At 36.3% G+C, this 26098-nt stretch overlaps 2 protein-coding genes across 7 annotated transcripts in view; one reads left to right on the top strand and one right to left on the bottom strand.

Annotated features, from left to right (window-relative positions):
* adgrl3.1 (adhesion G protein-coupled receptor L3.1) overlaps positions 1-15389 on the bottom strand; it is a 136874-nt gene extending 121485 nt beyond the window's left edge. For all 6 annotated transcript variants that reach the window (XM_051123744.1, XM_051123833.1, XM_051123916.1 and 3 more), the window contains exon 1: positions 14942-15389. The gene's annotated coding sequence lies outside the window, so the exon portion shown is untranslated. The remainder of the gene's footprint in view (positions 1-14941) is intronic.
* A 39-nt stretch (positions 15390-15428) lies between these two features.
* The window catches only part of si:dkey-92j12.5 (multiple PDZ domain protein), a 60664-nt gene continuing 49994 nt past the window's right edge, over positions 15429-26098 (top strand). Inside the window, exons 1-3 of the mRNA XM_051124287.1 lie at positions 15429-15562; positions 18851-18903; positions 19114-19283. Coding sequence (XP_050980244.1) covers positions 18897-18903; positions 19114-19283 — 177 coding nt within the window. The 5' untranslated portion in view covers positions 15429-15562; positions 18851-18896. The remainder of the gene's footprint in view (positions 15563-18850; positions 18904-19113; positions 19284-26098) is intronic.

The raw sequence follows: 26098 nt of genomic DNA, 5'->3' as shown, positions 1-26098 counted from the left end.
TTTACCCAAAATCTCACAAAACCTGCTGAGCACATGTGACCTGATTCTAAACAAGCATGCAATGTTTTATGGAGATTGGATCACAGCTGGTGCTATAATAGTCACAAATGTTAAAAAGCATAATATTTCGAAGATAAAATACCTTGACCCAAAATATATATATATACTGCCCTCCAAAAGTTTGGAAACGCCCTAGAAAAGTGGGGTTTTGGACAATATTGGCATGAATCCTTTTTAATTTGTGATAATTTTGCACTGATAAGGGACAACACAAACTACGAAAACATATTTTATTACATAAACAGTTTATACCTGAATTCATTGTACTCTAAACTTAATTGGCAATCAATTGTTGAAGCTATTAAAGTGTGCTGACCCAAAAATCTTTTAAAAACCTGGGCCAAGTTTAAACCAGTAACCAGGCATCACAGCTGGCAAAGCGGCATGTCTGACTTTGACATGTATATATTGCCATTATTATGTAATCAAATCAACACATTTTGTCAAGTGAAGGCAACTTCAACTTCAACTGGAGCAGTGCACACTGCATAGGGACCCTGTTAATCACAATGCAGTTCATGTTAAAAATAGTCAGACTTTCAAAAAAGTCTTCAGATCTCTGCATTCTGTTCCATTTTTCACTCGGTCGAACTGTTTTTAAACGTTGGAATGCATCTTATATAAACGCACGTCGGATCTGGGTCAGGTGAAACCGAAACCAGCCTAATTATTCAGTGCTTCTTTAAGAACACTAGTCGTTCAGGCAACAGACTATTCGATCGTGAAAATATGTTGTTTTAGCAGAGCACTAATTGCAGAGCAGTTCCCCTTTGAGCGGTCCGGTGTGAAGTGTCTTGCTCAAGGGCACTGCGCTAACAGAGCAGGTCTGCGATCTTTCTAACTCTGCTTTCCTGTGTCACTAATTCCCCGGATTGAACCTTCAATCTTTTGTTACCAGCTCTGATCTTTAACCATTATCCCACCACCACTCCAGAGGGAGGAAATGTGAAAACATAAAAGCCTGAAGATCAAGTCATTGTAAAACACTGCACTGAATGTGGGCGGATGCTGATTCAAGTTTTTTTTTTTTTTTAGAGTGCTACACATAACCGCACAACTATCTTCCCGTTTAAAAGCGGTCAGTTAGGAAGACATCCATTTGTTGTTCGTCCAAGAGTTTACAGGTCTTTAGAGCTACATTTGAAAATGTGGTTATTACATACACACAGAGACATCTGATGAGCAACTGGGCTTCATAACAATCCACAGAGCTTTTGTTTAATGGCGTCTTTCAGTGTGTAATGGATTTAAAATGCGGGCGTCTGTGCGCAGAAGACAGTGATGAATAAGCTTCACTCTTTGAATGCCATTCTAACACAAAATATACATGTTTTCTTCTGTTCATAGTGTTATCGCTCATTATGTTTTTCTTTTCCTTTTTTTTACTCATTGTGTCTATTATTTCCGTATTTTGTCCCGGTTGTTCTTATAAACGCGCATGTTGACAGCACCATCCGTGACAGGAAGCACAGGCAAAAGGGGGCGGGAGAGACCTCATGCTCCACCATTATAAGGTAAATAGCATCGCTGCCGCCCAAACATCCTTTACACCCAGTTTCTGATATTTAAACCCTCATTCTGACAAAACAACACAGCATATGTCCTCTATTCCCATCCGTCTATCCTCTCATTGCTCTCTCTCACAATGGGTGGTCACATTTCTCGCTCTGTTTCTAACTCTCTCTCTCTATTTCCCTCTGTAATTGGGTGTATTACGGGACTGGAGGCAATGAGCATCATGGACATGGCTCAATGCGCATAGAAAGAGAGAGAGGAAGAAAGAGAGAGAGCAAAATGCTACAGCAGCTTCAGGCAATAACAAGAAGAGATTGCGGAGGAGAAAGACTGTGCTTTGTCCGAGAAGAGAGGAGAGGAAGAACGACAGCCGTGAGAGCCAGACATAATATAGAGATGAAGCACTACAGGATCATGAGGAGAAAATTATTGTGTCTTTTTTGCCAAAATGGACACCGTTTGGGAAAAAAAGCACTGGGAATCTGCAATTTGGAAACTGTTTTTCAGGAGCTTTGCAATAATCCCAACAGAACGAACTCTGCACATCAACCTGAGTTACTCGCCACAGAGAGACTAAACTTGAGCCAGACTTAAATAAATCAGGCTGAACTGTGTCAGCCACAGGATATAAGTTAATGTTACTTGTCGTGTGTCCGTGTGTGCGTTCGTGATATACGCTACAGCGGTGCATCCAGTTCCCTCATGCGTAAAATTAAAGAGTCATATCCTGGAAACAGCATAAACGTGACACACATTCAAACGCGTGCTCACGCACGCATCCCTGACACGGCAGAACTAATGGGGGTGTCGGTCCATTGGTAACCAGTCAGCTGTGTGTAACCGCAACGATAAGGCCAAGACACCTCGATTTCACTGCTTCATTATGTCACACATAATACCTGACCTTCAATATGCTGCACGCGGACGTGCACAAACAGATAATGCACCACAGACGGCCAATTAGGATACTATGGACAGGACCACAAGGGTCAATGACATAATGCTTTTCTGCTGTTTGTCATATATATGTGATCCTGGACCACAAAACCAGTCTTAAATAGCATGGGTATATTTGTAGCAATAGCCAAAAATACATTGTATTTTTCTTTTATGCCAAAAATCATTAGGATGTTAAGTAAAGATCATGTACCATAAAGATATTTTGTAAATTTCCTACCGCAAATATATCAAAACTTAATTTTTGTTTAGTAATACACCTTGCTAAGAACTTAACTTTAAAGGCGGTTTTCTCAATATTTAGATTTTTTTGATTCCTCAGATTCTAGATTTTTCTTGGGCAAATATTGTCCTATCCTAACCATACATCAATGGAAATCTTATTTATTCAGCTTCAATTTAAAAAAAAAAAAGACCCTTATGACTGGTTTTGTGGTCCAGGGTCACATGTATTTGGTGTGGTTCTGATGAGAGCATCTGGAGATTTGGGTTGGTGCTCACATAGTGTGACTCATTAAATAAAACAATTAATAATAGTATTATTACAATTTATTTTGTTTGTTTATTTGGTTACGCTTTATTTTCAGGTGTCCTTGTTACAGTGTAATTATACATTTAAGTACTGAGTAACATTAATTAACTACATGTACTTACTATATGGTTAGGGTTAGGTTACAGTTTGGCTTAGGGGTACTTGCACATAATTATGTATTGTAATTATTGTAATTATAATAGTACATGTAACATTTATCAAGGGCACCTTAAAATAAAGTGTTACCATTTATTTTTTAAATAAAATAATAAACAATATAATGAAGTGTGATAATACTGTTATATTTTAAAATAAAAAATAAGTATTAAATAAAAATACAATTATTTTGAAGAACACCAGAAAACACAATGCTAATACTAACATTTTATTTCTTTTTTCTTTTTTAATTTTTTATTTTTTTATATGAATTTTTAGCATTTTCAAACCAAAAATCAGCTAGTATTTATTTTTGCAGGTTGCATATACATATATATATGGGCTCATTAAAAGCCTCATTAAAAGAATATTTTTAAAAAATAAATAAAGAATAAAATAAAATTCCACAAAACAATATTATGCAGTTTGGCATAAACTTTTGTTATTATTTCTTAGAAAAAAAAATGTTTTAACAAAGCTATTTATTCATATTTTAAAAACAAACATGCAGAAAAAACTAAAACCGAAAATTATATTGAGATATAAGATAATTTATGACAAAAAGTTAGCTCAGGTTAAAATGTCATGTGGTGCAAGTCTCCAGAAACATTTAAAATCATGTTTTCTTTTTATTTATTGCAGTAATCTGATGATTACTAATTATTAAGAATCAACTGATGATATTTGTAAAATAACATTAATAATAATGGCAATATTTTACAATAAGGTGTCACTGGTTAACATTAGTTAATGTATTAACTAACATGAACGAACAATGAACAATACACTTATTACACTGTTTATTAATCTGTATTAATGTTAGCTAATAAAAATACAGTTGGTCATTGTTCATGTTATTTCCCAGTGCATTATAAACTAATGTTAACGAACACAACTTGTGATTTTAATGATGCATTAGTAAATGCTGAAATTAACTAAGATTAATAAATGCTGTAAAAGTATGTTCATTCTTAGTTCATTAACTAACTAATTTTAACTAATCAACCTAACTGTAAAGTGCTATCATAATGATACTATAATAATATAATTTTTTTTCCTTGATGGTTATATCAACATAACGTAGAAAAAAAATACACTTTTGATGAAAATGGTACAGACGTGTTCTTTTGTTTGTTTGTTTGTTTGTTTAATTCTATAAAATCAACATTATTACAAAAGATACATTTCCATGTGTGTTTTAGCTAAATTCTTCTCTTTTTTTAACATGAACACTCTTATTCAAACCAAACTTCACCATTTTAACAGAAATACAGGTTTTGATGGCAGACCCTCAGTGGTGTACTTGACAAAAAAAATCTCTTTGCTGAAATCTCAGTTCCCACAAGCAATATAACACTATACTATAGATGTGAGCGATGACGATGAACTGTTAATGGAGGCCAAAAACAACATATCATAGGACTGAACAGGGGCACGCACACACATACACTAGAAGAGCGTATCCCTCATTCACTGGTTTAATGGCTAATTAGGCAAAAAGCTGGAAGAGGATGAATCTTTTGGCCCAGCAGATTCCTCTTTTCCATTTCTCTGTGGCTCAATAAAACAATGTAATGGACGCTCTCTCACTCTCTCATGATTTTTTTTCTTCCCTGTATATAGAGAACTATGCAGGAGGCTTTATCCATGTGGGGAATATTCCAGAAGAGCAGCAGTTATTTAAGATTCAAACACAAGGATAACAGATGGCTACCAGAAAGAGAAAAAAACACACATAGAGAGCGTGAGAGAGGGACAGAGACAGAGAGAGAAAGAGAGCGAAGGAATATGACAGACAGAGTTGGTACCTCCCAGTAAGCTGGTCTCTAAGGACAGCCAAATCCACTGCTTAGTGACGTTTAAATTAACAACAGCACTTTATATACCACCCACTGTCACTCAGCTCACATCAATGCGCAAGTTCACAAGCACTCTTTTTAAATGTGTATGTGATTCTGTTCAAATTTTGAAAAAAAAGCACTTAATCTGAGCATTTGACAGTTGGTTTGAACTTTGACAATTTGAAAATTGTCAAAACAGGCATGAAATGAAAATTCACTCAATCTATTTTGTAAATGCATGTTATACGTCTTATTCTGAACAATTCGTCCATGCATATGTTTCAAATGTATATGTTTGTTCTCTTACAAAGAATGATGTTTAGGAATAGCTGATCCAAAAATGAAAATTATTTACCTTCAAGATGCTCCTGACTAAAAGAAATTTAGTTTAGTTTAATTTAGCTGCCGAGCTCTAAAGCAACAAAAAAGAATGATAAGGGACTCATAACAGTGCTCCAGATCTCATTTACATATTCAAATCTGGTGCATTATGGCATTTAGCATCATTAACTTCGAAGCCAGCGTTATGTGTTTTGACATGCCGTATTTGAATATACACAAACTCAAATGAGATTTCAGAGCTACAGCAGACTTTCTATAAATAAACTCTGAAATTTCAATCTGTTCCTCACACAAAGCTATCATATTATTTCAGAAAACCTGCAAGTTCATGAGTCATATGGGCAGCAACAGCAGCAAGTTATTGTTATGGTGACGATACACTGCCAGCTGCGAGAGGGACAATAACGATGCCTAATTTTTTTAACTGTCAAAGTCCCATTTCATGGGACTGGTCATGCTGCTTCCTATGTACTTTCACTGTATGGAAAAGAGCATTTTTCATCGTTATAAGAGCTGTCAAGATTAGCATGTTAACACAGGTGATTCATTTTTCCAGTTTAACGGCATTAAAAATATTTAACGCATAGGCAGGGCTAGGGTTGGCCAACCCACTCACAACTGCTGCTTCTATCTCTTTTTTTTCTTGACAAGAAGTGTTTATTTAGTCACAGAACATCTTTATGACTACATCAAATGGCAGACATTTCAGACACGCACTCCAAATTCACTTCAGTGCCAGGCGCTAGTCAAACGAGTGTGGGAAAGGTACAGGTGACAAGGGAGGTTCAGTAGAACAACTGAACTGCGCTCAGATGAGATGTTGTCAGCCATTATACTGTGCTCGTAGCATGCGTGCTTCAGTTGCACACACAAATGCGGCAGCGCGCACTGTAGCCTGTATCATTTCTATTAAAGCGCAAATGAAACTACGAGCATTGGTGTAAGATTCACGTTCAGCAGTGGTAGCTCTTAAAGTAATAGCAGCCAAATAACCTAATAATCCAGTTGCTGTGATATCTATTAATCAAAGAACAAAAGAAAAAAGAGAAAAACTATTACTTTTGTAGCTTTGAGGATTCATCTATATTTATTATTTAGTGTTTGATAACGTTAATCAATTTCTGTACATTTCCTACTTGTTGAAGGGCACAGGTAAATAATGGGTTTATGTGAAGATTGTTTTAAGTTCAGTTAAATTGTTATTTTTTTAAAGTCTAATAAATAATAAATTGATAATTCAATTAAAATTGTAATGTTGAATGGTTATAGTCAATAGTTAAATATTATGAAAATAGAATTTTCATCAGTAATACTGGTATCAATGACACTCACCTTCAGTCATAAAAAATATTTTAAAAATATTAAAAATATACTGTCTCCATGTTGTTTCTACATTTATTTTAAGATTGAATGTGAAACTATTGCAATATAATAGTATATTTAAAAACTTTAATGTTAGGTGGGATTTTATCACGATTAAAAAATGATAAAAAATGTGATATATAAACAGTTAAGGTCAAAAGTTTGCATCCCCCTTTCAGAATCATTAAAAATATTAAATATTTTACCAAAATAAAAGGGGTCATACAAAATGCATGTTATTGTTTGTTTAGTACTGACATGAATAAGAGATTTCACATAAAAAATGTTTACATATAGTCCACAAGAGAAAAAACATGGTTCAAAAGTTTACACTTGATTCTTAATACTGTGTTGTTACCTGAATGACCCACAGCTGTGTTTTTTTTTTTTTGTGATAGTTGTCCATGAGTCCTTTGTTTGTCCTAAACAGTTAAACTGCCCACTGTACTTTAGAAAAATCCTTCAGGTCCCATAAATTCTTTGGTTTTCAGCACTTTTGTGTATTTGAACCCTTTCCAACAATGAATGTATGAATCTGAGATTTATCTTGTCACACTAAGGACAACTGATGGACTCGTATGCAACTATTACAGAAGGTTCAAATGCTCGCTGATGCTCCAGAAGGAAAAACCATGCATTAAGAGCTGGGGTTGAAAACTTTTGAACAGAATGGAGATGTATACATATTTCTTATTTTGCCTAAATATCATATTTTTTCATTTAGTACTGCCCTTCAGAAGCTACAAGAAGATGTTTCCCAAAAGACAAAATAAGATACATTTACCCTGATCTTCAAATTCAAAAAGCTTTCACCCCCCAGCTCTTAATGCATTGTGTTTCCTTCTAAAGCATCTGTGAGCATTTGAACCTTTTGTAATAGTTGCATATGAGTCCCTCAGTTGTCCTCAATGTGAAAAGATGGATCTTAAAATCACACAGTCACTGTTGGAAAGGGTTCAAGTGCACAAAAATGTTGGAAAACAAAAGAATGTGTGGGACCTAAACGTTTTTTTCTGAAGAACAGTGGGCAGTTTAACTGTTCAGGACAAACAAGGGACTCATGAACAAATATCACTAAACAAAAAACACTGTGGTTCATTCAGGTAACAACACAGTATTAAGAATCAAGTGTAAACTTTTGAACCATGTTTTTTTCTCTTGTGGACTATATGTCTTTTATGTGAAGTATCTTATTCAGGTCAGTGCTAAATAAACATTAACATGCATTTTGTATGATCCCCTATTTTTTGGGTAAAATAAGTAACAATTTTAATTATTCTGAAAGGGGGATGCAAACCATGTGTGTGTGGTGTGTGTGTGTACTTGTTTTTGCTACATTGTGGGGACCAAAAGCATAGCATAGTAAAACCTGAACTTTTGATCCCCACAATGTTAAGAAATTTTTAAAAATAGTAAATGATGTTTATCTGAAAGTGTAATGATGCAAACATGTTTTCTTTAGGGTTGGGTCAGGGGATAGACAATATCATTTGGTCAGTATAAAAACTATAAAAGTCTATGGAAAGTCCCCACAATTCACAAAAACAAATGTGTGTGTGTGTGTGTGTATGAGTATTTAGACATAAAATTTAGATTTATGTATGTGAATTCCATATTTAAAAAAATCCATCCATTTGGATTATAACTAATTACAAACTAATAAATTTCATGTTACTTATATTTGTCAGTCATACATAAAGGAAACAAGTAAGAAACAGGTAAGCTTTCTGTGCTCTCACCATTACCTATTTGCATCTATTTGGTTGTAATTAAATAATCATATTTTCAAAATGTTTTATTTGCTTAATTGCTTAGACTCAGCATAATATGTCCATTGTGGCTAGCTAAGGAAAACTTTATAATTCCAGATGAACATTTTATATGCAATTCAATACATAAATCGTATATGTAGGCCTAAATATTTTTTGAGGGAAGGAAAGAAGAAATCCGTGCCAGTTTGGACTGAATTGCGAGGGTAATGTAATGAGTAAATGATGACAGCGTTTTCCTTTTTGAATGCGCTATCTCTTTAAATTGTTGCCACACTATAAGGTAAATCCCCACAGGGTGCAGATGCCTGCTGTAAATTGTTTTGTGGTGAATGAACAATAAATGTTTAGAAAAAAAAAAAATACCCCACACCAATCAAGAGCACTTTGGACAAAAAGCACCCATTGCTAAGCTAAACACTTTGAGCTATTTTTTCACTCTTGAAATAGCTCACATTGTCCAAAAGCTGAAATAGGAAACAACTGGAGGTTGACGTTTCCTGTGCCATTCATTACTGATCAGGAAAAAAAACGCTGCCATTGACTTCAACAATGAACGCTGCCAACACAGCCGGGAGCAATCGATGCATGGAGCAATCAAACTTCAGGGTGATCAATCAATCACAGAGCTGCTTTATCTCAGAGGCTGCTTTACTCTCCCTGAACCTGTCACTACAGCAGACCTGAGGGTAGTCTAGAGACCGGCAGACATAAGGATTTAACATTAGTGTCATGCTGAGCTACACTCGCAAAGAGACTCGCATGTAAAACAGTTATAGAAATGCTTGGTACTTTTGATTCATAGCACCATTAACTTATCTTTTGCTGTCAAGGTCGTGGGTTCGATTCCTAGAGATCTGCAAACTGATAAAGCATGTACTAAATATTTAACTGGACAGAAATGTAATTGCATTAAAATCTATATAATGATCTCTAGTTTTCGCTGTTGTTCGTCGCCTGTAAAATGACATAACTATGGTCTTTTAAGCTGTGGGCAAGGGCATAATGCACGAGTCATTTCTCACAACGGTTTCACTGTGCAAAACGACAAAGCATTAAAGGAAGCATGATGATAATGAGCGAATTTTACAAGCAAATTTTCCATTCATGCAAATCTACGCCACAACAATCCCACAGGTGTGCCTCTCCACTGCTACACCTCTATTATTCTGTAGCCTGATCTTTAACAACTCCAGCTCATGTGACTTTATCAGATGTTATTCAGCTTATTAAAGTCTAACAAGTTGCTTATTAGCTGGAATGAGTGGTTGATTAAGTCACAATAAGAGCAATAAGGCTAGTATATGTTAAATACACAAATAAAACTGTCTGTTTTTTAGTTTTCATATTTAAATTCTAATATGTTGCTGAACATATTTTGGAATTACAGAACTACGTTTGTCTTGTCATGCTGTTAGGGTTCATGGGATTGTGGGACTCCATTAAAACACACCACTGTGAGAAAGCTGTGTTTGGTGACATCACCATCACTATTTTTGCTCTGACTTTTGCTTGAAGCACTTGACATCACACGCTGTGACTCATAGCATGCTCTGAACATGCTAGCGATTGCATATGTGAAGACCTCACACATCACACACATATGTAGGGTTGTGCAAAACAGCGTATTTTCAAACCCAACTAGCTGGTGGATTGTCTGAACAACATGACGGTTTTAAAAAACGCTCTATAATTATGTTCCACCACACTCTGATCAAACACATTTCTTTAGCGTTCACACAGGATGTGTTTTTGTTCAAATAAAGTGCAAATGAATGGAAAAGAAATCAAGCATTTTAAAAGCAGAAATGTTTTTCATTTGTCAAAGCGTCTTGAAAACAGACAGCATGACCAGTGTTACCGATCAAATGATTCTTATGGGGCGGTTGTTTTTAGTGAAATCATTTACAGTATTACCAGTGTAGTTTGACTATCAAACAAATGAGTTTGAGAGTCAGCAACTTGTTAAGCAAATTATTTTAGTGAATATAAAAAATCAGACAGCATAACTGGTGTAGTCTGGAACAACTACTTATTTGATTAGTGAATTATTAAACATATACAACTTACAACTAACTGAGAAATCAGTGCAGTTATTGACTCACAATGTGTAGTTAAAGACGCACAATAAGTTTGTCAGTAGTATTTCACAAAAATAAATTAAACATTGTATGTTTTTCGTTGGTTTAGTATTTAATATATAGTGCTTACAATGATAGTTATTAGAATGCATTTATGATGCCTGCAAAGGGACTATTAAGCTATTAAAAGTCTGTATAAACAGACTTTTTATTGATTATCTCATAATTTGGCAATAATGTTATTTTTGTTGTTGTTGTTGTTTTCAAATATTTATTTCTTACAAGCGCTAAAAGAATTGTCAATGGACCCGTTAAGATAACAATGAAACCAAAACCGGAATATTTATATTAGATTTCCAACCTACTATTACTAATATTATTTTTCAACCTCTTTTTAAAGGGATAGTTCACCCGAAAATGAACATTCTGTAATTAATTACTCACCCTCATTCCACCGTTCCAAGACCTTCGTTCATCTTTGGAACATAAATTAAGGTATTTTTTGATGAAATCCGAAAGCTTTCTGATCCTGCATAGACAGCAACGCAACTACCATGTTCAAGATCAAGAAAGGTAGTAAGGACATCATTAAAATAGTCCATGTGACATCAGTGGTTCAACTGTAATTTGATGAAGCTACAAGAATACTTTTTGTGTGCAAAGAAAGCAAAAATAACATCTTTATTTAACAGTTTCCTCTCTTCCGTGTCAGTTTTCGACACATGTTCATAAGGAGCAGCACAACCAGGTTCTAAGTCCAGGCACTATGAGAAGAAATTGTTGAAGAAAGTCATTATTTTTATTTTCGTTGCACACACAAAGTATTCTCGTAGCTTCATAAAATTAAGGGTGAACCACTGATGTCACATGGACTACTTTAACAATATCCTTTCTACCTTTCTGGGCCTTAAACGTGCTAGTTGCAGTGCTGTCTATGCAGGGTAATTTGTGTTCTGAAGATGAACAAAGGTCTTACAGGTTTGGAACGACATCAGGGTGAGTAATTAATGACAGAATTTTAATTTCTGGGTGAAGTAATCTTTCAAATATTGAAAATTCTATATAATAATAATAATAAAAGACTAACATTTTCCACTTTTTATGGCACACCCTTGTGACACTACACCGCAATAATTCATCTCATCACTTAAGCCCACTAAAAACCTTTTAACCTTGCAAATGGATGAAAATGAAAGCATGAACACACTTCCACACATGGGATCGTTGCTCTCAATTTCCTGTTGGGACTAAAATAATCAAAGTCCTTCAGAAGTCCATTCCAAATCCCACCGTCATTGTTTGGTGACCTCCTTATTCAATCAGATCTAACACACACACTTCTTTAAACATGGCCTGTACACACTCAGCAGCTCTCAGTTCTTGTACTGAGTGTGTATAAAAATGGATGAATTTGTAAGTGAAAGGGAGAGAGAGAGAGAAAGAGATCGAGATGAGGATTATTCATTATTATTCATGCGAATCACTATTTTAGTTTGAAGGACATTCAAAGAATGAGAAGAGGAGCACTCGCTAGAACACTGCTGCAAACACATGCACTCAGTGTGCTTTGAACAGCTGCTACACATCTAATCATGCATTGTTCTAGAGCAGTATGATGAACTGGATTTCATTTGTTTATATTTGAACAATTGTGAACGCACACATGGACTTTCTATCACAGATCTATGACATCAGGATGCAGTCACAAAACGCTGTTTGTATATTCATGCAATCAGACCCGTAATACAAAGCGAAAGGCATCCTTCATGCTGTGCTTGTCGCCCTTTGATGATGAAAAAATCTGTCGGAGCATGTGTCCCACCGGCCTCTGTTTGATAATAAGCAAGTGTTGCAAATTACACTTTGACCCATGCTGTGACATTCAAAACATATTCCAACAAACATATAGAATGTGGATCTATGTTCCCATCATGTTATGAAAATGTTATTTATGATACGTCCAGTTTGTTTTAAAGGGATAGTTCTTTTACCATTTAAGGAATTAATGTTTACTTGCTCTCAGGTTATTGCAACCCTGTATGACCGCCTTCATCTGCAGAACACAAAATAAGATATTTTCAAAAATGTTAGTTACACAGTTTTGGTTACTACTGACTTCCACTGTATGGACAAATTAAAAAACACTGAGACATTTCTTAAAATATCTTAATTTATGTTCCACTCAAGAAAGACAATTGGAATAACAAGAGGGTGAGTAAATGATGACAGGGTGTTTATTTGTGGGTGAACTATCCCTTTAAGTATGTCCTTGGTTATATGAAGGTTATGGAAACTTAAAAAGAATGTTATCCAGACATCACAAACACATTATATTAAGCAATAGTTTGAATCTGTTTGGCCAACCAAGGGTGGACGGTGGCGAAATCTGAAACAATCATTATTTTTGTTATTCCATTTGGTGATGTTAGTGGTGCAGAAATTACACACTTTAGCTTGAAGACATTAAGAGTGGAAATACAAAACACCCCCATCAAGGCAAATAGAGCAAACCATAAAACCCAATCTGAAAAATACAGCTCCACCCTGCGTGTGAACTCTCTACGAAATTCAGCACACCACCCACTGACAAAACAAGAGAACAGAGGGAACATCTTGACAGAAAACAGAAACTCACACAAATCTAAAAACGTCCCATTTATACAAAGAAAACCACCAGTACCAACACATAGCTGTGCAAACTTTACCAGCTTCGTAAATGATCTTTCACTTCACTGGCATTTAAATTGACCTGTTCTCTTGCATTAAATGTCATACACTTTCAATTATCCAACTATTTAAACTATTAAACTAAGTAGCTTCTTGCTCTTTGAAGAGCAAGTAGAAAGTAAATTGCAAGTGGCATCACATAATTCTGCCAAATCGAATCATAAAGGGACTGTTCTCCTACAAATGCAAATTCTGTCATCGTTTACTCACTGTCACGTCGTTTCTGAGCTGTTTAACTTTGTATCTCCTGAGGAACACAAAAGAAGATGTTGCGCACAATATAAGGAACTGACAGCTTCAGTCACCATTGACTTTCAGTGCATCTTTTTTCCATAAAATAAAAGCAAACTGAGGCTGTCATCCAATCTAGCATCTCCTTTGGTGTTTCACTGAAGAAAGAACATCATAAGGGTTTGAAACGACACGAGGGTGAGTAAATAATGACAGAAGTTTCATTTTTTTGGGTGAACTGTCTAATGCATCTCTTTTTGCTAAATGTAGACTTAGCACAGAAATGTTTTGAAGCGAATAACTTTTACTTCGTCTGATAAACCTAATAATAACTCTAAGTTTAAGTTTTGAGTTCGACTGGGGACCAAGCTTGGAATCAAATCTCTAATTTGCAATTATAAGATAAACAGAATATTAACAATTTGGTATTTTTCAAAGGCCTTTGATTTGAATCTGTAAGGTAATTTGTCAATTCGTCCTGTCTGTCTTTTTCTATTCTAAGCCAGACATGCATGGTGACTATGCTGCAAATCAGTGGAACACAGTCCCTGATCTTTTCCTTCCAAAATGGGTCATCCAGATGAGGTAAACAAACACTTAACATCTATAAGTGACTTGACTCTAGTTATTATTTTTATAACCATTACTGACAAGTGACAAACGGCCCAGCATGACTGGTTATATCATATATATGATGATCCAGCATGTACTGCAATTTTCATGACATCAGGGTGACATGAATAGGAGATGTGTCTTTATTACTCAATGAATCAAGGTCATATGATCTCGGTACAGATCTGACGGTGTTTAGTTGCATGAATCGCTGTTGACGTTTCCAAGGCTGTTTATTTTTAAGATGCTCTGCTGTTTTTCTTCTAGATTCTCTCAAACCAACGCATCGCCTGTTTATACACAAACACACACATGCATTTATACAGCGAGAAAGACACTAAGTCGAACGAGGCGTTGACAATCTTCTCCTTATATAAAAGCTGAAAGGACCCTGTGAATATAGGCCATCAATATAACGTCATTTTATTTCAGTTCTGCCTCTAATAAACAAATGAAAGCTATCGTTTCGTTACGTCAAGAGCTGAAGACAGCGACTTGTACACTCAAACACGCGCGCGCGCGCACCGACGCCCATTAAAACACCACGCACGACACACGGCAAAAAGCATCCTGTGTCCAAAGCCCCTCACACTCATCCACACGCACACACACGACATAATTCAGCTGTAGGATGTGGAGAGTTTGAGGAGTGTGAACTACAGCATCTCGCTGCCGCTGCCATTCAAAGCGTCCATCGGTTATTGATTTATTGGCTCTTAAGAAATAACGTCACCTCGTTTAAAAGCATCGACTCACCGCATCTTATAAAGCACTGGAATAATAGTCAGCTCCGGATGTGTTCAGCAGCATCGGGCTGTGTGGTCTCAGAATGCTCCTTAATTCCCGTGACAGTGTGTCCGTGTGTGAATAAAACACGCAGATGATGTTTTGAGCTTTCGTTCCCAGATGCGCCTTGATGAGGCTCGAAGCCTCCTGAAGAACCACAGCGAGGAACAGGATATATCGAGTATCCTTCGTCCCCCAAACCCACTGGATCTATGGTGGACACGGGGGATCAGAGCCCTGTGTTGTATCCCGATCAGTGTTTTTCTGGAATAAGAGGAAAATGCGCAGAGTGGGTCCAGCGATGGCACAATCCGCGAGATCAGCGCCAGTCCATCGCTAGATCGTCCGTGCGACCCGACAGCAAGGGAACGAGCGCCGAGAGAAAATGACAAGCCAATTTGGAAGCAAAGTGATGCTTGATTCAAGGATGGAGGGTGGGAGGGAAAGAGAAAAGAAAGGGAGGATAAGAGAGGGGCGGTGAATCTGGAGCTGGGAGGACTGGAGGACTTGAGCACGCTCTGCTGGCCGAGAGCGCGTACGGCACTGAAGGGTCGACCTTCCTATCACCTGCGGGGTCATTCCGCGAAATCGGTGCAGTGTGCCTTTTCTTTTTTTTTATGTTTATTTTCCTCCTTTAAATGTCTTTTACGCACGTGTTTGCGTAATAAACTCCAATGCCATCCCAAACTAGTTTTAACATTTTTTAATCTAATATGGGATAGGATGTCTAAGTAGCCTAGCCTAAAAGTAACAGGGTTGACATGTTGTCAATATACTAGGCCTTGTAGCCAGGACACTATAATGTGTTATAAAATATAGTAAATCTACACTCTACACATGTCCAGTTTTTAATATTTATTAATCAATTTACTGTAAAAAAAAAAAAAAAAAAAAAATCATGGTAACAGGGTTGAAATTTAAGCATTTTAATATTGTTCAGTGACAAACGTAACAAAATGTAAAATAAAGTGATTAAAATGACAAAGATAATCACAAAAGCAGCATGATTATTTATGGATTTTTTTCCCCTAATACCCCACAGAATTGTATTTACATCATTCTAATAAGGAGTTATGATGGTAATTGTTGATGAATAACCCAGAGATACAACTTAAAGCCTTTTAAATAAAATGATGCTATAAAACACTAAATGTATTTCCATATTTATTTTCTTCTTCTATATTTATTCTAATTTCTTTGATGAACAGCATTTATCTAAAACAGAAATCTTTTGTAACATTATAAATGTCTTTTTTTGATCCATTTAAAGCATCCTTGCTAAATAATTAGTATTAACTTCTATCATTTCTTTACCAAAAAATAAAAAAATTACTGCTTTTGAATGATAATGTTACAAAAGCATTTATTTCAGATAAATGCTGATCTTTGGATCTTTCTATTCATCAAATAATCCTGAAAAAATGTACTCAATTGTTTTAAATATTGCTGATAATAAATGTTTCTTGAACAGCAAATCAGCATATTAGAATGATTTTTGAAGGATCATGTGACACTCATGCCAGACTGGAGTAATGATCACAGGAATGAATTACATTTTAAAATATATTAAAAGAAGACAGTTATTTTAAATAGTAAAAATATTTCACTATTGTTTTTTTTCTGTATTTTGGATCAAATAAATGCAGGCTTGGTGAGCAGAAGAGAATTCTTAAAAAAAAAAAAAAAAACATTTTAAAAATCTTACTGTTCAAAAACTTTTGACTAGTAGTACTTAATTTCCCATGGACTCCAATCAAAGCATCTCAAAGATGAGAAATGGGATGCACTTATAACTATGTGTTTTTTTTGTTGTTGTTGTTGTTGTTGTCGTTTGTTTGTTTGTTTGTTTTTATTACATTCACATTGTAAACGGATGTAAAATGATAATAATAATTATTATTAAGCCATGTCTGCATAACAAAATGTGGAATAATATGAAGGAGATGTTTAATAGGTTTCATTGGATGTATCTGCTGTATGAGGGAAACAAAGAAATTGTCCTTTTCATGGAATGGTCCTGCAGTTAGTTAGGCTATATATTCATTGCCGTTTAGCTTCCATCGGTTTTACTACTGTAATGAGGAAATATTGCATAATAGGAAATATGACATTGGCAAATTATAATTTGTAGACATAGTACACTAATTTAAATGTCTCTCATGAGCAACAGTAATAAGAGCTGATGTCTCTGTTATTTCATTAAATGAGGGGGGAGAGGCCTGAACATCCATTTACATTAAACTCACGAGCATCAAAGGCGCATCGCGGACATGCGCGGTGACAGCCAGTTATCACTCTCACGCAAAGCCTAGGCTGTCTAAATAATGTTGGCTGTCTCTAATGCGACTTTCGACATTTGAAAATGTTTAAAATTGACCCCCGGCTTTTAATCATCCGAGGAGGCGTCCTCGAAAGGCAGTTTTTCATGAGCTGCGGGGGAAACCTGTTGATCTGAAGGTAAATGTGGGCTGAGCATTCAGCGTTTATTGATCTTTACGGTACAGAGTGAGAACGCAACGAATGTAGACTGATAGACAACAAGCGATAAAACGGGATCGCAGCTGTCAGTTACACCTGAACCATAACATGCTGATTTTACCTATTTTTAGCAATCGGATTTATTGCTCTTGTTGCCCTTATCTTTGAAACTGAGCCCATGTTCTATTCATAATGGACAGCTTGCTTTAAAATCGTAATTATGCATTTATGAGCTACATTTGTACAATTATATGACGGACAACAAAAATTGATCACCTAATGTTTTCAGATATTTTTATCCGCTATGAGGTTTAAGCAGCAATACGGCCCTTAACTATCTTAAAGACATTTTAAACAAAACACTAACGATTTTTGTGATATATTTGTGAGGTGTAAATCTATAATAACTTGGTAAATACTGATAGTACAGTTTTTTTATTAACCGAGAATCTGTTGCTATGGTAACCCCCAATTTATGTTAAAATAACTTTTGTGGTTACTGAAATGAAGCCTTTTTTACCTCCTTTGGTCTCCAGATCTTAATTCGCACCCTGATATGTTTAATGTTATGTTGAAAATAATATATTTGTGTACACTTGTTAATTTATGCAAATTCTTTAAACAAATAAAATGCATGATTCCAGTTAGGTCGCTGTTGTAGGCTATATAAATGACTTATTTTAAATCTTACGACCCCCTTGGAGGTTTGCCGAGGCCCTCTGGTTCAGAACTACTGAACATACATATTTATTTTCATATTTACACATCTAACAGCTTAACTGTGATTCGCCCGTTTAAAATAAACCCTTCTGCTTTGTTTTCCCTTAGTTACTATTGTTGTCCACATCACCGCCCACCGCCAGGCGCTTACAGCCCTATCAGGTAGGTTGTAAGGACATCTGTCCCGGGTAATTACCGTCGTTCACAGTTTAAGTCCGTTTACAGCTGCTAAGCCTCCCCGGTAAGCGCATTACCGGAGCAGCGCAGCGCAAACACGAGCGTTCGCGCAGTACACGATGAGCGCGTCTAGATCGCGAGAACCTCCCGTAGAGGTGCGAGACTCCAACCCAGATTACATCAGCACGAATAACAGATTACAGCAGGCGTTACCAGAGCGATCCGTGAGATATGAAGTGAACCGTCAGTGCCATTCATAAAGCCCGTCATCAGTTACAGAGCGCTGGCAAATTGCGTCACTCTCACTTCATGCCAAACGTCACCGTTGCCGTCACAGGTAAGGACTGTCAGGTGTGCATGCCAGTTAGTGATTAAGATGCCGCAATTCACGTAAATCCCTTTTGAGTAAGGTGAGAAAGAGACAAACCTGTTTGTTTTTGTGGTTTTGTGTCTATTCAAAAGTTTGATTGCTATTATGACATGAATTTGCTTGTGTTGTTGCAGATGTCATAAACAGAGTGGTGGTAATTCAGCGCCCAAAGAGTTGAAAATGATGGGTATGTGTGAAGCCTTACCACAATGTTATTTTTAGCTATCATGCGTCTTCTTTCACAACTTATGATATTAAATATTTGTGAGTTAACGTGCATATGTATGAATATTACATGCAGCTTGTTTTGCACACTCTCATTTGGAGTATGAGCTGATGTCATTGCATGTGCCCATGTTATTAATATATTTATGTGTATGTGTGTGTGTGTGTATAGACACAAAGCGTGCTTTGCTGGCGGTGGAGCGGCTGCAAGAGAGGCTGAAGAAGAGGGGAGAACTGCCTGCTGAGGAAAAACTCAGTCTGCTTAAAAGTGTCTTACAGAGTCCCCTGTTCCACCACATACTTGTCATGCAAGAGACTGGACAACAGCATCAGCAACAACAGGTCAGAGATTAACAGAATCATCACAGTGCATGACCCCAAAAAAAAAAAAAAGCAAACACTGACACTAAGAGATATTAAACAGTGTAAATAAATTTCTCAGTTTTTTAAATCTAATTGGCTGATAGTAGTTGCATAATTAGTAAATGCATAAGCGTGTTCAACAAAAGCATATTTTATGCTGATATCCAACTATTACCTGAAATTGCGATTTACATGCAAGTATATTTTATAGAGCATTTATACACCCAGGGAGCATCATTTCAGATATTCCCTGATGCGAACAGTGCTTTGATTCACCTGCCTGATTACGTAATCTCTGGCTTAGAGCCTATTTTTAGTTGAAACTAAACATGAAAAAAACCTTTCTTATGGGAATATTTCAGATCAAGTTAAAATGACGATGTTTGTGGCATAATGTTGTCCCTGTTTGCTTTAAAAAAGAAAAAATATGGGTTAAGTGAGGCACTTAAAATCAAAGTGAATGGGACCAGTCTAATAACTTTAAAAGATTAGTTCACATCCAAAATTTCCTGATAATGTACTCACCCGCATGTCATTCAGGATGTTCATGTCTTTCTTTTTTCAGTCAGAAAGAAATGAAGGTTTTTGAGGAAAACGTTCCAGGATTTTTTCTCCATATAGTGAGCTTCAGTGGGATCTGACAAGTTGAAGGGCCAAATTGCAGTTTCAGTGCAGCTTCAAAGCGCTCTGCACGATCCTAGCCGAGGAATAAGGGTCTTACCTAGCGAAATGACTGGTCATTTTCTTAAAAAAAAAATTATATACTTTTTAACCACAAATGCTCATCTTGCCCTAGCTCAACCTCACACATTATATAATCACACAAGCATGAAGTAGGCGAAAATACTGCCCCAGTGTTAAGCGAATGTGCAAGGAAAATCAAACGCCCTTTATACAAAAAAAAAAGGTAAAACGATATCGGATGATTTTGAAGTTGAAGGAGAAAATGAGATGGAGTTTTACGCTCTACTCTACCTTTTTGAACCAGAGGACACAGACGAAGAACTAACTGTGCATGACCTTTCCAATGTGATTAACGTAATGTATAAGGTCACGGAGGTCAGTGCATCACAGAGCTAGTGCATGACGAGCATTAAAAATGTATTAAAAGTATATAAATCCTTGGCTGGGATCGTATAGAGCTCTTTGAAGCTGCACTGAAACTTAGACCTTCAACCCATTGGTTTCCATTAAAGTCTACTATATGGAGAAAAATCCCAGAATGTTTTCCTCAAAAATTTATCAGGAAATTTTTATTCTGGAAGTGAACTAATCCTTTAATATGCTCCCTGTTCCAATAGTAAAGCCACAAGACATTTAACATGATTTTAGTGTGAAAAGAAAAAGTGTGTAAAGTTATAGCTAATTTTACAACTTTGTTGCCATGACAATGAAAACCATTAACCATAAAGAAACCGGTCACACTTTATTTTAAGGTCAAGTTCACGCATTAACAAACCATTAACTACAGCTTTTGCCTCAATAAACACTCAGTTTGCTGCTTTTTAATAGTTAGTAAATTAGGTTTAGGTATTGGGTAGGATTAGAGACGTACAATATGGTCATGCAGAATATGCGTTTTACAAGTACTAATAAACAGCCAATATGCTAGTAATATACATGCTAACAAGTAACTAGTTAACAGTGTAAATTGGTCCCTATAGTAAAGTGTTACCAAGAAACCATTAACCATAAAGATTATAGTTTAAAAATTGTAGTTTAAACAGCTTTACAGTTCAAATAATAAACAGAAGAGTCATATTAGCTAAACTTATTTGAAATTTCGTGAGCTAAGAAGGCTTGTTGTCCATTATCACTAGTGTAATGTGAATGAAACATTGCGTACTGAGGTCACTTCCAAAATAATCAGCTTATATTGATTAAAGTGGCCAATTTGGATGTTTAAAGTTAGAAAATGTTGAAATAGTCAAACTTGAATTAGTTGAAAAATCTACATGGAGAAATATTTCACCTTTCATGGGATGCAAAATTCACTCCTTTTTTTAATCCCCCAAAAACCTGAACAGTCCCAGTTATCAAGCTGTTTTGATTTTCAAGCCCCGCCCACTGCCACTGGCAGCCTGTCCCATATTAACATATTTCCACCCACAGCCAGTTGTACACTGTCCACCATTTTCTCCACGCTTGAGCAGATGTAGCAACAACAATGTCTCGCAAGCAATACAGGTGAGGATGCAGAGGATTAGTTTTGTTTTTGATGGTAATGTACGTCAAAATCTACCTAAATTTGTTTATGTCTGCGCAAATCATTTTACTCCAGACTGCTTTCTGAACAACGGACAATTCAAAGCAGGTTTTGCTAAAAACAGGAGCATGGATCAGTACCCACTGTTTGTGATCCAGCTGTACATCCAGAAGTCTCACATATACTTTATGATTATTTGCAAATCACCTCTCCTCTTCCAGGGAAGAGAGGGTCGGGGTGAGCAGAGCTCATTATCATTTAAAGAGACATGCACCGAAACAGGTTGCTGTGAACAGAGCTGTTTTTGACAAGGTAAAAAGGGTGTTGTTTTACACAACCATTGAGGAATTTTAACAGAAGTATGTTACAGACGTCTTATGAAGACCCTAAAGAACCATACTAACTTGTAAAAAAAGGGCATCCGATGTCCCCTTTAAATGACTGCATTTCGCCAGCGGAATTTTATTGTTTACAAAAGTGTACCTCACATCCTTAAAATTATGTCTTATTACTGTATAAAAGTATATGAAGAGTTCAGATGCAAAACCAGCTAAATCCATCTGACATCTTTCTTTAAAAAATGCATTTTTATCAGGCTCAGATGAATAGGTTTCTATGTAAGCACTGGTACTTCTGATTGGGCTGAGGCTGGTATTTTAGCGAGTTTGAAGAAAAAGTATTTGATGGACGTATAATATGTGTCAAGAGCATTCACTCAGTATCATTATCTCATTTTTGACCGAGATGGCTTTTAGCTGGTTTTGCATCTGAACTCTTCATATAGATCTTATGTAGCCACACCTCTTTTCAGCACTGCACGCATTGTCTTTAGCCTTCTAGTTTGCATTTCCACAGCATGAAGGTAAGACCTTACGAGTTAGGCAGCCATGGTCTAATGGTTAGGGAGTTGGGCTTGTAACTGAAAGGTTGTGGGTTCGAGTTCCAAGTCCGGCAGGGATTGAAGGTGGGGGGGAGTGAATAACCAGCACTCTCTCCACCCTCAATACCACGACTGAGGTGAGTCCCTTGGGCAAGGCATCGATCCCCCAACTGCTCCCCGGGTGCCACAGTGATAGCAATATGGCTGTCCGTATGCTCCGGGTGTGTGTGCACTTGGATGGGTTAAATGCAGAGTACAAATTCTGAGTATGGGTCACCATACTTGGCCTCACGTCACATCCTTCCTTCCCCGTGTTAACCACTCATTTTAAAATCTTCCCGTCAGTCTGTGACATTTGTTATGACTACTGCTTCAAACATACACATGATAACTTTCATTAACCCAACAATAAGTGAATCCATTTCACCAGTTAATAAATATTAGACAGCAATGCCATAGAAGAGCTCCTGCGAACGGAAGTTCAAAGACAGCATTGTAAAGATGCTGAAAATTGAAAAAAAAAAAAAGCCATAATAATGCCAGAAATGCTTTGGAAATAATGCCATAAATGCTGTCGAATGAGTCTAACTTGTATTGGAGACTCCCTTGAATATTCGTGTAAAATTAGTTAAATGCACTGAACTTCAAGCTGAGCTTGTATTTGACATTTGACTTTTACTGTGCTTAGTTTAAAACCACAATGACCCAGGGGACTACATTTCCAGAGCATAAAGAGGTCAAAGAAGCCCAGCAGATATGAGTGGGAGGCGTGAGAGGTTATTCAAGGATACTAGGCTAAAGAGTCTCGAAGGTGGTCTGGGTTCACAGTATGTGAGTTATATGTGTGTGTCTATCTGCGTGTTATGGTGCAGAGTAATGATGTGAAATGTTCTCTTGAAAACGGCCTGTGTTATCCCAAGCTTTCAAAGAGCAGCGCAGGTAATTTAGCTTCTCAGATATCATCATAAAAATAGACACAGTGGATGTTACATTCAGATTTATTTGGTGCAACCACTATTGATTGTGTTAGAATCTTCTAGCAGGCCGAAATGAGAGGAGCAGCAGACGCCAGATGAGCAACTCCAGTAAATGAAGCACTAAAACTGGCTGTTTGTCATGAAAAACTGCATGTTTATGGGTTTACTAATATGCCATGAGATGTAGCTACTTCAGCAAAACTATATATCAGATAATCCTGGTGCTTATTGTGCATTGGTCAGGCTACTCGCCGTGGATAATCATAAGCATAAGTTGTTTATATGAGTCATTCTTTAATCAAGCTTATCACTTCCTGTCTGGATTCTGTGATGTAATAGGCTTGTTTTCTCACCCATGTGTTTGGGAGCAAATGTAATGAGGCCTTTACTTATAAAGGAAAATAGTTGATTACATTGGTTATACTTCAAACGCTTATTTTAATTATAGGTTTCAATGAGGAGAAATAAAAACAGAATTGCCAGCTGTGCTGTTTGCCTGCTGTTGTGGCATATGGTCAGCCAAGATAGACCTTTTTTTGTACACTAGTTTTTGTCATCTTTCTGAAATAGTCTGGGTTTGACTTTTTGCTTGCCAAACAATTCATTCTTTCAAGAATTAGTTTAAGAAGAATTTGTTTAGGTCTCGCCATATCCCCAAGAGTTTGATGAAAGTAATGCATTCAATAAAAATATAATTTGTCTTCTCATACAAATTTCATCAGTATGAATATTATTTTAAATGGTAAATTAGCTGAATAAATTTGGTTCATAAATTATATTTGAAATAACTGACCTTCGTTTATCTTCAGAACACAAATGAAGATGATGAAAGAGCTTTCTGACCCTGCACAGACAGCAACACTTACGACTACCACATTCAAGGCCCAAAAAGGTAGCAAGGACATTGTTAAAACAGTCCATGTGACATGGTTCAACCGTAATGTTATGAAGCTACGAGAATACGTTTTGTGTGCAAAGAAAACAAAAATAACAACTTTATTCTGTCACTCTTTGATGTGCATTCACGAAAGTACCATGAATTAATGATGGAATTTTTATTTTTGGTGAACTATCCCTTTAAATACCTTGTTTTAGTCATAAAAATATATTTTAACAAAATGTACAGTATATTCAGATGAGCATTCTAAATCGAAATCTACATTTATGTATTTGAATATTATTTGTAAGGAGAGGTCTGATTGCATACCATATCCTTGGTAAATGCTTGTGTGTATAATGTGTGATGTATTTAAAGGAGAAGTCCACTTCCAGAACAACAATTTACAAATAATTTACTCACCCCCTTGTCATCCAAGATATTCCTGTCTTTCTTTCTTCAGTCGTAAAGAAATTATGTTTTTTGAGGAAAACGTTTCAGAATTTTTTCTCCATATAATCGACTAATATGGTGCCCTGATTTTGAACTTCTAAAATACAGTTTAAATGCGGCTTCAAACGATCCCAAATGCAGTTGTAAACGATCCCAGCCAAGAAAGAAGGGTCTTATCTAGCGTAACAATCGGTTATTTTAATAAAAATAATATAATTTATATACTTTTTAATGCCAAACGCTCGTCTTGTCTTACTCTGCCTGGACTGTTTTTTTCCGGTTTATGACAGTTAGGGTATGTTGAAAAACTCCCATCTCATGTTCTCCCTCAACTTCAAAATCGTCCTATATCGCTGTTTTACCTTTTTTGTTAAGGGTGTTTGATCTTCTTTGCATGTTCACTTTGCAAAGACTGGGTCGGTACTTCTGCAGTGATGTAGGATGATTTTGAAATCATTTTTGAGGGAGAAAATACGATAAATATCGACATACCCTAACTGTTTTGAGTCCGAATACACAGAGTTCAGGGAGAGAAAGGCAAGACGAGCATTTTAGATTAAAAAGTATTTAAATTGTATTTTTTAAATGAAATTAACCGATCGTTTCGCTAGATAAGACCCTTCTTCCTCGGCTGGGATCGTTTACAACTGCATTTAGGATCATTTGAAGCCGCATTTAAATTGCCTTTTTGAAGTTCAAAATCGGGGCACCATATCAGTCCATTATATGGAGAAAAAATTACATGAACATCTTGGATGACAAGGGGGTGAGTACATTATATGTGAATCCTTGATTTGGAAGTGGACTTCACCTTCAAAGAGATGATTCTTTGAAAACAGCAGCAAGGACAAAACTGAGGTTGTATAAGCTACTTACCTGAGCTGACCACTTAATCTGTGCTGAAAGGAGAGAGACCGGGGTCGGCAAGTCACGCACACGTTTCTAGAATGGTGGGGACTTTCCTTCAACTTTTCATTTGGACTTTTTATACTGAGCTAATGATTTTCATTTTCCTACCCCTAAACATGATGTTTTTGTGTTTATATTTTGATTAAGATAATTTAGTATGTTAAACCTGAACACCACACGCCAAATAGAAAGTGGCAGACACTCTCAAATGCTCTGTCTACAGTTAAGTCTGCTGCACTAACACTAAAGTCAGTTAAATACAGATTAAATATAGAAGCTAAGTAAAACTACTAAAAAGCACAGTATTTTAAATCAATTTAAGCAACGGCCATGGCTTGTACCCTACAAAATATTTGTGCATTGCACCAATAAACTTGAAAGACTGAAATATAACCCCTTGTTTAAACTAAATATATACACAGGCTTTTGACCAAGTTGGAATAAATGGTTGTTTGGCAGACTGTCTGAATTATAACAATGAGCAAATGCCTT

Source organism: Labeo rohita, chromosome 1 (genome assembly GCF_022985175.1).
Source record: "Labeo rohita strain BAU-BD-2019 chromosome 1, IGBB_LRoh.1.0, whole genome shotgun sequence".
Taxonomy (NCBI): Eukaryota; Metazoa; Chordata; class Actinopteri; order Cypriniformes; family Cyprinidae; genus Labeo; species Labeo rohita.
The sequence above is the reverse complement of the archived record's forward strand: the minus strand, read 5'-3'. Positions and strand labels throughout refer to the sequence as shown.